The sequence below is a fragment of the Macaca thibetana genome, chromosome 6 (assembly GCF_024542745.1).
Source record: "Macaca thibetana thibetana isolate TM-01 chromosome 6, ASM2454274v1, whole genome shotgun sequence".
In the NCBI taxonomy this organism is placed as follows: Eukaryota; Metazoa; Chordata; class Mammalia; order Primates; family Cercopithecidae; genus Macaca; species Macaca thibetana.
The window spans coordinates 162,622,410-162,634,796 of record NC_065583.1 but is presented as its reverse complement, the minus strand read 5'-3'; the positions used below and the strand labels follow the sequence as shown (position 1 = coordinate 162,634,796).

Below are 12,387 nucleotides of genomic sequence, written 5' to 3'. Positions count from 1 at the left end.
ACTTTTGTGAGGCTGATTTAACGCTAAGGTTAAATATCCTGTAAGCATCCAATGGACATGTCACACAGGCAGATAGGTATGTGTGTCTGGAGTTCAGGAGAGAAGCCCTGGTTTGAGGCAGAGTTTGGGGTTTTTAAAGTCATGTGGGATCACCTAAGGAATGAGTAGAGGTGGAGAAGAGAAGAGCCTGGCAGGTCTATGTTTAAAGGTCAAAAAGATGAAGGGGAACCAGTAGGAACAGGTACAAAAGGACAACCAGACCATTAGGAGAAACCAGGTGAGTGCAGTGTCCTGGAAGCCATGTGATGAAAGTGTATCAAAAAGGAGAGAATGATCAACAGCACCCATGCAGCTGATTGTTCAAGAAAGACGAGATCCAGGAAAAACCACTGGATTTAGCAACAGGTCTGGGTGACTTTCAGGAGAGCTGTTTTATCAGTGATGGGGAAAGTATGACAAAATAATGGTCTCCCTAAAATACTCATGTTCTAATCTCTGCAACCCGTAAACATCTTACCTTCCACAGCTAAAGGGACTTTGCAGATGTCATTAATGTTAAGGACCTTGAGAAGGGGGGATTATGTTGGATAATAAAGGGGACTCAACCTAATCTCATGAGTCCTTAGAAGCAGAAGAGATAGGCAGAAGAGTGGGTCAGAGACACGAGACAGAAGAAGGAGGGGGGATTCAAAGCATGGAAGGCACCTGACCCACCACTGCGGACTTTGAAGATGAGGGAAGGAGTCAGGATCAAGGAACGTAGTGGCCTTCAGACGCTGGAACAGCCCTGAGCTGACCTAAGACAATGGGGACCTGGGTCCTCCAACCAGGAGGAAAGGAATTCTGCCAACAGCCTGGAAGAGCGGGAAACAGAACTCAGTCTCCGGGAAGAAACACAGCCCTGCTGACACCTGATTATAAGCCCGTGAGACCTGCATCAGACTTCTGATGGACAGAACTACAAAAAGAACACATTCGTGTTGTTCAGCCTTCTAAATTTGTGGCAATTCTTTAGGGCAGCAATAGAAAATTAGCAGAGAGCCTGAGTGAAGTGAGTTGAAGAAAAACAAGGTGGAGAGAAACTGTGTTTTTGAGGGGTTTTGAAGGGAGCATGGAGCGGGAAGGAAACCGGGGCAATCACGGTAGGGTTTGCTGTGTGGAAGCAATCACAGCAGGTTTGTGTGTTGATGAAAAGGATTCAGTAGAAAGCAAAAATGGATGATGCTTCCAGAGAGGAAATCCTGGGGTCAGTGGAGGCGTTGGCTTTGGACGGCGAACCTGGAGAGAAAGCCGCTGCATGAGAACAGTCACCCAGGTTAATGCACATGGTGGTGGAGATGAACGCTTCTATCTTCTCAAAAAAGTCAAGAAATAAGGCCTTCGGTGGAGACAGAGGAAGACAAGGAAGTGCTGGAGGCTTGAAAGGCAGGAGACATAAAATAACTACATAAGCATTTTATAAGAAATTCGTATTTGGGAACTCTACTTTTTTTTTTTTTTTGAGACTGAGTTTTGCTCTGTCACCCAGGCTGGAGTGCAGTGGCGTGATCTTGCCTCACTGCAACCTCCACCTCCTGGGTTCAACCGATTCTCCTACCTCAGCCTCCCGAGTAGCCAGGACTATGGGCACACGCCACCACACCTGGCTAATTTTTTGTATTTTTAGTAGAGACGAGGTTTCACCGTGTTAGCCAGGATGGTCCCCATCTCCTGACCTTGTGAGCCGCCTGCCTCGGCCTCCCAAAGTGCTGGGACTTCAAGCGTGAGCCACCGCGCCTGGCCTACTTTTTAAATGAACATTATTTTTAATGGACAAATCATCATTGTATATAATTACCAGACACAATGTAATGTTATGTTATATGTATACAATATGGAATGATTAATGCAAGCCGTTTGACCATAATGAGCATTCAGCGCATCCCTGAAGCAGAAACAATGTAGTTGATACTACAAAGTTCAAATTAGACTAAGCAAATCACAGAATATTAGCCCTGCAAGCACCCTTAGAGACAACATAGCTCAAGGGTCCCCAACCCCCAGGCCATAGACCAGTATTAGAGCTGAATGAAGATAGAGTATTGGTCCATGGCCCATTAGGAACCGGGCCACGCAGCAGGAGGTGGGCGGTGGGCAAGTGAGAGAAGCTTCATCTGTATTTACAGCCACTCCCCATGGCTCACATTACCGCCTGAGCTCTGCCTCCTGTGGTATCAGTGGCAGTATTAGATTCTCATAGGAGCACAGCCTTTATTGTGAACTGCACATGAACCCTATTGTGAACTACGCGTGTGAGGGATCTAGGTCGCTCGCTCCTTACAAGAATCTAATGCCTGATGATCTGTCACTGTCTCCCATCACCTCCAAATGGGACTATCCAGTTGCAGAAAAACACACTCAGGGCTCCCAGTGAATCTAAATGATAGTGAATTATATAATTATTTCATTATCTATTACAATGTAATAATAGAAATAAAGTGCACAATAAATGGAATGCACTTGAATCATCCCGAAACCATCACCCACCCCCTTGTCCGTAGAAAAATTGTCTTCCACGAAACCAGTCCCTGGTGCCAGAAAGATTGGGGACTGCTGGCTTAGCTCATCTTACAAATGAGGAGACTGAGTCTAGGGAGGTTGCAGTGGCAGGTGTCACTAATACAACTCATAAATAGCAGGCCAAGGGAAGAGTTAACACCCTGGAGGCCTTGCCAGTGGTCTCTCCCCACTTTTACCTGCACTGATACTCGATTTCTTTCCTGCTTAAAAAAAAAAGAAAATCTTAATTGTCTTTTAGTAAGAACAACAGATACTCAAGCAGCCCCCCAAGATCCACTGTGATTTGCACCTGACAACTCACAGCAATTAATTCCCTTTCCTGCCCATTGTGCATCCACACAGTGTTTATACATTTAAACTCTGCCTCTAGAAGACTGAAGGCAGAGGAAGCAAGGTCAGTGTCAGTCACAAACCTAAATCCCCTGTGAAGACACAGGTGTAAAGCTAAAAATACTAAATTTCAAAGGTTTTAGTATAAAAGAGCCTATAAACCCTAAGAGAATTTAAGCAAAAATCCCCTGAGCAACTCGAGAGAATAAAAACGGTAGGGGATGGGGAGAAGGGCTCCATCACCTGTCTGTAAGTGGAGTTATGACAAGCCTGTCAGTGCAGCCTAAAAATTCATTCTGGTATATGAAAGCCACATCTGTGATGTGAATCATCATCTTGTCAGAATCTTCGTTAAAGTAAAATCTGCACTGTTTCAGCCACTCAAAGTCCATAGGACTCTTGATATGCATATGACACTGAAATTCAAAAGGTATATGTTAGAGCTGTGATGAGAATCACTCATTAAATATACACATTAGCATTCATGTAGATCATAAAGTGAAATAAATGAAACTCATAGACAATCCAACTATTTCAGAGGTGTCAACTATATCACCAGCCAACCCATTCATCTATTGATGAGTAAAAAAAGAAACTTTGGAAGACATGAGAGTAAGAAAACTCAAGAGAAACCCCTAATTATGCCCCTCCAATTTAAGTGGCTTTACACATTTTAATAATAAGATATTCATTTCTTAAATTTCACCCTTAAATGCCTAATGCCATAGTCCTAACCATGAAAAAAGTATGTTTTGGCATACGAAGACAGAACTAAACAATCTCATTAGGAAAAAGACATCTCTTAAGACTATAACAAAGTACATTGTTGGGGTTTTTTAATCCAGTAATTATTTTTCCCAAGAATTACATTGGGCCAAAATTTCTAACATCTAAATGACAGGCCATTGCCTGGCAATGCTTTTGTCCAGATCTTTTAGCCAAAGTTTTAAGCCACTTTCATCATTTTCTTTGACAAATAAGAAATCTAAAATTAGCCCGAGCCCTTCATTTCTCAGAGAGACAAGTAGTGTGCTTAACTATTAAGGCAGGAGATTAGCACACAATAGCTTCAATGTGCTACCTTTACTTCCATTACATCAGGACCAATCTTTCATAATCTTTTTTACATAATGTGGTGAGACAAATCCAGAACATTATTATGAAAATAAGAGCTTTTTGCCTCTTACCTAGTGTATTTTACAGTAGATGACAAATTTCACTTCTTTTTATTTCCCATTTTCTATAGCTACAAAACTCTCTTTTCCCACCCTGTTCTCTCTTTAAAAGCAAAAATGTGGGACACCTGAATGTCAGAAGCTCTATTAGGAAAGGCCATTTGCAATCAATGACATAAAATGTAGCAAAACTTGTTAAGAATGTGATTTTTCGAAAGCCTTAAGGGAAGTCCTAAACAGCTCTACTAAGCAATAGTACTAATAATTTTCATAGCAAGAAAGTAGTGATCTTCAATTAATAGGTAAAAAGCAAAAAAGATGTATGAAGGCTTTTCAGATGCTACATGACAATTTTAACATTAAAAATCATCACGTTAAAATATTTTTAATAAAGTCTAATTGCCTCAATAACATCTTAGCATAGATCATCAGAATATGATTTACATTCAGTTAAGACTGAAAAGAAAGCTTTTTTTAAGACTGAAAAACAAACTCTGATTACGAACATGATTCTTAGCCAGAATTTAATCTTTTCCTTGAATTCAATCAAACTAGTTCTACCGGGTAAACACAGAGAGTGTCTAGAATTTGTTTTTCTCTACATGCCACAGCATTTATAAAGAATTTACCAGGTCATCAAAGATATCCCTTTGGTGCACATGAATAGTAATCAGAGTCTCATATTTCACTCGTTCCGTGGAACTCAGATCCCTCGTGGTGATGTCTATCAGTGTATTGAGTAGCTCCAGGAAAGTCTCATTAGTTTTCTGCATGATTTTTTTATCAAACTTGGCATTTCTAAGGGCTTCTTCTGAATCTCGTGTCCATATCATCTGAATTCCTAATAATCCAACCTTATGGAAATAAAAAAGGCTTTATGAATTTGTATGGCGTATTTATGTATTTAAATAGAAATTACAACGTGATCAATAGTTGTGATTCTTACACGAGTGTAAAGCCATGATTACATCAACTTTGATATCTTTTTTCATAACCTATGGAAATTCTATTTCTTATCATTTTAAGTCATTTGTGTTGAAGTCACATTTCTCCCTAGATAGATTTTAAGTTGCCTGCAGGCAAAGAATGTCTGAAACTTGCTTTACCCAAACTAGCATAATGTTGAGACAGAGCAGATGCTCACCAAATTTTTATTAATCACAGTAACGAAGAAAACATTGTTTCCTGTATTTTAATGCTGAAATCTATTTTTCATTTTTTTAGTAAAGTGTTCAATCAGTACATTTTCATGATTTTTGTACATTGTTACATCAAAAGATTGAGTAGGAAGAAAACTGTTTTAAGTTAAAGACAATACATCAAATATATCTATAACCCAAATATACATTTAAGTCTACAGATATATGACCATATAATCTGTAGTTAAAAATCTTTAAGGTTAAGTATATTTAATGAGTCCTTATGAAAATCTTAATACTGGTCTAGAGTTAAATTATAGCCGTTTGTGAAGCTTACAATAGGTAATGTCTGAGATTTAAAATGACTATTTTACAAAACATACTTTCCAATTTCAATACACTGACCTGAGCAGGGAACGATGAAAGAAATTCAATTAGTTGGAAACCTGTTTCTTGAATATTTGCAGCTGCCTGGCGAATCACAAGATGCAATGAGGACTGAGATTCTTCCAAAAGAGAATTAAGCCAAACTTCTACATTGCCCTCTGCCATGACAGGTTTATCCAATTCAATCGTCTCACCCTCTCGAGAGGAAATTGACAGAATTCGATCATAGATCTATGTTAGAAACAAACAAACAAAAAAAAGCTATAGTCATATAAAAAGTAAAAACTAATTCTTGACTTTGACTTGTCCTTCCCATAGAAAGTAAAGCTACAGATTATAAAATACTGTAAAAGCCAAATATAAACTACTTAAAAACAATTTTTTTAAAAAAGCCATGAATCTAAAAGCCAATACAAGATCAATTTCAGGCTGGGCGCAGTGGCTCACACCTGTAATCCCAGCACTTTGGGAGGCCGTGCCAGGTGGATCACCCGAGGTCCAGAGTTCAAGAACAGCCTGGGCAATATGGTGAAACCCGGCTCTACTAAAAATACAAAAATTAGCTGGGCATGGTGGTGGGGTGCCTGTAATCCCAGCTATTTGAGAGGCTGAGGCAGGAGAATCGCTTTAACCCAGGAGGCAGAGGTTGCAGTGAACCGAGACCATGCCATTGCACTCCAGGCTGGGGGACAACAGTGAGACTCCGTCGCAAAAAAGAAAGAAAGAAAGAAAGAAATCAATTCTAAATAAACTATACTGTAAGGGGGGAAACTTATTTTCTAAAAGAAATATTTAATACAAATATGATGATTTTTAAAATCTCTAAAGTTTCCCAAATGAAATGAGGCTTCTAAAATCTAAAATGTTATACTAAGTCCTCCTTAGCTGTAGACAGAAGTGATCTACCAAAAAGCTAATGGGGCTTCAGCTTCAGGGCCCCTCACTTACACAGACCGTTTCCAAGGTCTTGAATATGAATTTGTATTTATAATTTTACAAGATTTAGCACCCACACAAACAAAATCTGCCCCTGACTGTAGAAACCTTATGGCAGGAGCAACAAAAAACAAAAGCAACACGATCTTAAGAAGCAACTGCTAAGAACAAAGGCTAAAAGTCTGTGGGCATTTAACTAACAAAAGGGAGCTACACGGTAAATAAGATGCTGAAAGATACTTAAATTATCTTCCATACAACTTGAGACAGTGAGAAGCTTTGCTCTTGGACCATGATGTCCTAGTGCTGTGGCAGAGGATTTAAGCAAAACATCAGGAAGATTTTTCTGATGAATTAAGTCCCTTCTTTCAACCCACACACCCAATAAAACAACAAGAAACACTGATTTTTGAACCATTAAAATCCATCCTGTTTTCCTTCCTCTCTGTCCCCTCTAACCAAGCCTTGTTACAGCTGTTCAGCCTTTTTTATCCCGATTTTGCAATGGCTTCTTACATCGATTTCCTTGCCCCCTTTTATTCCGCCTCCTACACTGCACCAGAGAATGTTTCTGAAACACAGATCAGGTCACTATCCTGCTTAAATGCCTCGCATGGCTTTTTATCATGTTCGGGATGAAGCAGAATTCCATCATGTGATGCGCTTGGCCTTTGGAATCTTGCCCATCCCCACTTCACTCTTTGCTCATGGCTCCCTGTTGTGGGCCCAATTGTGACTCTCAAAAAGATATACTGAAGTCCTAAGCCCTGACACCTGTGAATGTGACATTATTTGGGAATAGCGTCTTTGCAGATGTGATCAATTTAAGATGCAGTCACCTCTAGCCTCCAGAACTTTGAGAGAATACATTTCTGTTGTTTTAAGCCGCGGCAGCCCTAGGAAATGAATACACTCCCTCACACAGCCACGCTGCTGACATCCTAGGCTTCCCACACCTAAGGGCACCCAGAACTCCCTTGCACATGCTCTTCTTCTGACCTGACCGTACTTCCCTTCACCTGCAAGGTTATATTCCACTTACCTTTAAAACATCAGCGCAAATTTACATTCTCCTGCAGAAAGCCTTCCCTGACACCCCCATACACCCAGGTGAGGGCTCCCTGATGGGCATTCTCATGATCTTTGTGCTTAATGGAGCACAATAATAATCATTGAAGTCCCAAATTATCAGCAATTTAATTGCCCAATTTCTCTGAAGTGTTATACTACATAAAACTGACTTCACTGTTGATCACAATATATTCTTCCTGGGAACCCCAGGCCAGCATCATGTCTAGCAGATAGCAAGGAGCTTGACCTTAACAAGTGGCTTTTCATTGCTTCGAATGGAATAGCTCTAACACCCCCCTAACTGCACTCTGAGGGCTACTTGTTTACTTCCCTGTCTCCCCGACCCGAGCACAAGTTCACGGAAGGCTAGTGTATTCCCAGTGTTAAGCATGACATCTGGAACATGGTAGTTGCTCAATAAATGTAACACTGCATGCTAGGATGAAGAAATGAATGTTACTAGGGTTTTGTATGAAGCACCAGAGGGAAACTGAATACGATATCTAACAAGAAGAGTCACTTTCCTAGGGAATTTGGGTGGAGGGATGGATTAGACAATAGATTTCGGCAGCTGTGCAGGTGTGGTCTCCATCAAGTTAAATGACCTATCGTGAGTCGCATGCAGCTTCATGATTCTAGACACATGGAAGTGTAAAAAAAAAAAAAATTGAATAAAGTATGCCGAAACCAGATTAAAACAATTAAATCATAAGGGCAAGTCTGTTAAGACGTTATTTTGTGAACAGCTGGTTTTTTATCTTGTTGGATTTCTGACTAGTTAACTTTGTGTGTAAAACCATGAATGCTACATAAAATGCATTCTTAATCTTAAACTAGCATTTTTTTAATTTGAATCTACACTTTGGATAACAAGAAATTATACAGTTCTGAAGGTAAATTGGGCCCCAAGATTTTTTTTTAGTCACTGGCCAAGAGCTAATGAACAGGGAGGCAACCCTTGTTATAAACCCGTTTTCAAAGAGCTACTTAAAGATAGTTGAGGTTCTAAGGTACGGTGACTGTTGGCCTGCCATTAGAATTAGGCGAACCTTGTCATGGAACTTGACAGATTTAATGTTGTCAAACACGTTCAGCAAATGGGCCTGTATAGTGTGGGAGTCCGATGCCTGCCCCAGAATCTCTAGAAGGGCAGGATCTGAGACGAAGAAAAATCGAGGAAAGCACAGCCGCTTTTTCTCCAAGTACCTGCGAGGAGAGGAAAAACATAAACCTTTATAACCACACAAAGCTCATCGTTCAAAGAATAAATTAACCTGGATGGGAAAAGGGGGGAAGATTGTGAGACTTGTAACATTCTGATTTTCCCACATGACTTCTCAACAATTTTTCGATTTTTTAAGAATTTTGTCAAATAACAGTCCATATTCTGATGGAGAAATAATTTTTTCCCAAAATTGGTGGCCGAATTCCCTCCTTTTTCACAAGTATAATGTACACCTGTTGCACAGTCTGGAAAATCTTGTACATTCTAGGTAGAGAGTAAGATAAAAACACACCCAGGCAGGTTTTGGTTTTGGGTTTGGGTTTGGGTTTCCAAGCCCAGCACTGTGTCATCTAAAGGCTCCCTACAATACTTGAAATTGTAACTTAAAAGAGAATCCAATGAATTCATCATCCAAGCAGAAGCAAAACCCAGCTGTGACGAGCTCCGTGGAAAAGCTGTGGCGCTCGTCTCTGCCTCCAGGAGTTTCCAAAGTTCACTGGATGTTCCGATCGCTGAGCTGCTTTCAGGCAGGCTTTTGTTTCTGTATTTCTTTCTGTTACGGTCATTCCTGATGCTACGGATATGTGTATTCTGTTGTTTTCTTAACTATAGCTTTCTATCTTCATTTTCTAGCATATTTTGTTACGATTATTTTAATTGTACTTCTTTTTGAAACTTTACCAGCTGTTTTAATTTCTTTTTTAATTTTTGCTCTTCCCTTATCACTTGTATTATTATTCATTTTAGCCCTTTTTCGACTTTTTTATTTGAGACAGAATCTCACTCTTTCACTGAAGTGCAGTGGCATGACCTTGGCTCACTGCAACCTCCACTTCCCGGGTTCAAGTGATTCTCCTGCTTCAGCCTCCGAAGTGGCTGCAACTACAGGCTTGTGCCACCATGCTCGGCTAATTTTTTTTCTTTTTTCTTTCTTTTTTTTTTTTAGTAGAGATGGGGTTTCACCATGTTAGCCAAGGCTGGTCTCGAACTCGTGACTTCAAATGATCCACCCACCTCAACCTCCCAAAGTGCTGAGATTACAGGCATGAGCCATCACACCTGGCGTCAACTTTTATTTTAGGTTCAGGGGTACATGCGCAGGTTTGTTATATAGGTAAACTGCATGTCGGGAGGTTGGTATACAGATTATTTCATCATCCGAGTAATAAGCATAGTACCTGATAGGTAGTTTTCCAATCCTCACCCTCCTGCCACCTCCACCCTCGAGTAGACCCCAGTGTTTGTTGTTGACAGCCAAACTCCTGTGATGGTATAGAGAAGATACCTTATATTCACGGACACAGTCCGATGACCCCAACTCAAATTACGATCTGATCTGTGTGAAGACCCTTCATGTCCATGCTGATCCTCGACAGCTTGGGAGGGTGTCATTTTTGTATAAATACGATTTCTCAAATGTTTACACAAGGCTTACAAATGTTGCTCATAACCTCTTCTTGGTAACAGAATCAAAAGGGAAAGCTCAGTAAAAACTTAATAAATAAAATAAAAATTTTTTTAAAGTGTGAACAATTTTAGAGTAGACATTTTCTCTGCGTGGTTATAAAATAATGCCCAAATGTTGGGTGATAGAGTACAATATGTTCATAGTAAAAAGAAAGAATAAAAAAGAGAAAAATAGGCCAGGCGCAGTGACTCACGCCTGTAATCCCAGCACTTTGGGAGGCTGAGGTGGGTGGATGACCTGAGGTCAGGAGTTTGAGACCAACCTGGCCAACATGGTGAAACCTCGTGTCTACTGAAAAAAAAAAAATGCAAAAAATAGCTGGGTGTGGTGGTGCGCCCCTGTAATCCCAGCTACTCGAGAGGCTAAGGTGGGAGAATCACTTGAACCTGGGAGATGGAGACTGCAGTGGGCCGAGATTGTACCATTGCACTCCAGCCTGGGTGACAGAGCAAGACCCCATCTCAAAAAAAAAAAAAGAGAAAAAACAGAGAGGGGGTTGTGCATGTGTACGTGTGTGTGTGTGTGTGTGTGCGCGTGTGTGTGTGTCTGTCTGTCTGTCTGTCTGTGGTGGTGGGTGGAAGATGAGGGAGAGAAAAGTAATAAACTCAGCTGTAGGTAGTCCAGTAGATGGTACCTCAGCAAGTGGTGACTGAACCTGCATGATGTTTTAGTGATCCCTGCCCCTCAGTCCTTCCATGTTGAAGAACGCCCAGAGCAGGGAAACTTTCAGAAACACTTTCCTCATTTTCTCTGACCTGATCCTGGTGTTAGGCACATAGCACTCATGCTGCGTCTATATCTAAGAACTGTCAGTGGTGCCTGAACCACATTTGGTCATGCTAAATAATTATTAGGCTAAATGGAATGGCGCAGCATCCATCATTAGAAAACAACCTTTTTGTCCTTCAACAGTTACTTGACTTGATCTAATAATTTTATAAAGGAGATCAACTAATTAATCCCTAAGACTCCATTTTTCTAGACCTTTATGTTAGAAGAATTACTTGCAAATGGTTTTGCTTTAAAGTGAACATTTAAAGGGTACTTTACTGACATTGGTGTTGGCTACAGCCATGGTGTTTAAAAAGCCTCTTTAGGTGTATAGTGATAACTCTATAGCAGCAATCCTCAACCTTTGTGCCACCAGGGACCAATTTCATGGAAGACAATTTTTCAATTTTTCTACAGACCTGGGGTTGGGGTGGTTTCAGGATGATCCAAGTGCAATATATTTACTGTGTACTTTACTTCTATTATTGTGCACTTATGTTTCTATTATTATTACATGGTAAAAATAATTATACAACTCACCATAAAGTAGAGTCAGTGAGAGACCTCACCTTGTTTTCCTGCAACTAGATGGTCCCATCTGGAGATGATGGGAAACAGTGACAGATCATCAGGCATTAGATTTTCATAAGGAGTGCGCAACCTAGATCCCTCACATGTGCAGTTCACAATAGGGTGTATGCACAGTTCACAATAGGGTTTGCACTACTATGAGACTGTAATGTTGCTGCTGATCTCACAGGAGGCAGAGCTCAGGTGATATTGAGAGTGATGAGGAGCAGCTGTAAACACAGATGAACCTTCACTCACTCACCTGCTACTCACCTTCTGCTGTGCAGCCCTGTTCCTAACAGGCCACGGACTGGTTCCAAGGTTTGAGGACCTCTGCTCTACAGCACAGGCCTTTGAAACACCCATCACCTAAATTAGAGTAAACGTGCAAATATTTGCAAACAGAAAACTTTGGCCCTACCGCTAGCTTCAAGGTAGTGGGGTGGACATCCATGTAAGCATGGTTTTGTTCAGACTCCTCAACTTTCCTAAAAGTCCACCAACTTCCACATCTCCCCAGCTATATGCTGAAGCCTAAGAATTTGTCCTTAACCAGCAGTGCAGACTGCCTGTCCTCTGCATTGTTGTCAGGGTTTACATCTCTCACGTCTTATGCTGCCCAATACCTTCCACCAACATGGATATGAAAGTGATATTCATGGAGGATTCATTAAAGTGTATGCAGTGATTCCATTCCCTTAGTTCCCTGGAAGAAGCCATTCCATTAGAGAGGCTCATGTTTGATTCATGCTGTGA

At 40.7% G+C, this 12,387-nt stretch overlaps 1 protein-coding gene across 1 annotated transcript in view; it reads right to left on the bottom strand.

Annotated features, from left to right (window-relative positions):
- DNAH5 (dynein axonemal heavy chain 5) overlaps positions 1-12,387 on the bottom strand; it is a 248,666-nt gene that overhangs the window by 147,833 nt on the left and 88,446 nt on the right. The window contains exons 32-35 of the mRNA XM_050793010.1: positions 8,647-8,803; positions 5,609-5,821; positions 4,694-4,918; positions 3,133-3,305 (exon numbers count right to left, since the gene is read on the bottom strand). Coding sequence (XP_050648967.1) covers positions 3,133-3,305; positions 4,694-4,918; positions 5,609-5,821; positions 8,647-8,803 — 768 coding nt within the window. The remainder of the gene's footprint in view (positions 1-3,132; positions 3,306-4,693; positions 4,919-5,608; positions 5,822-8,646; positions 8,804-12,387) is intronic.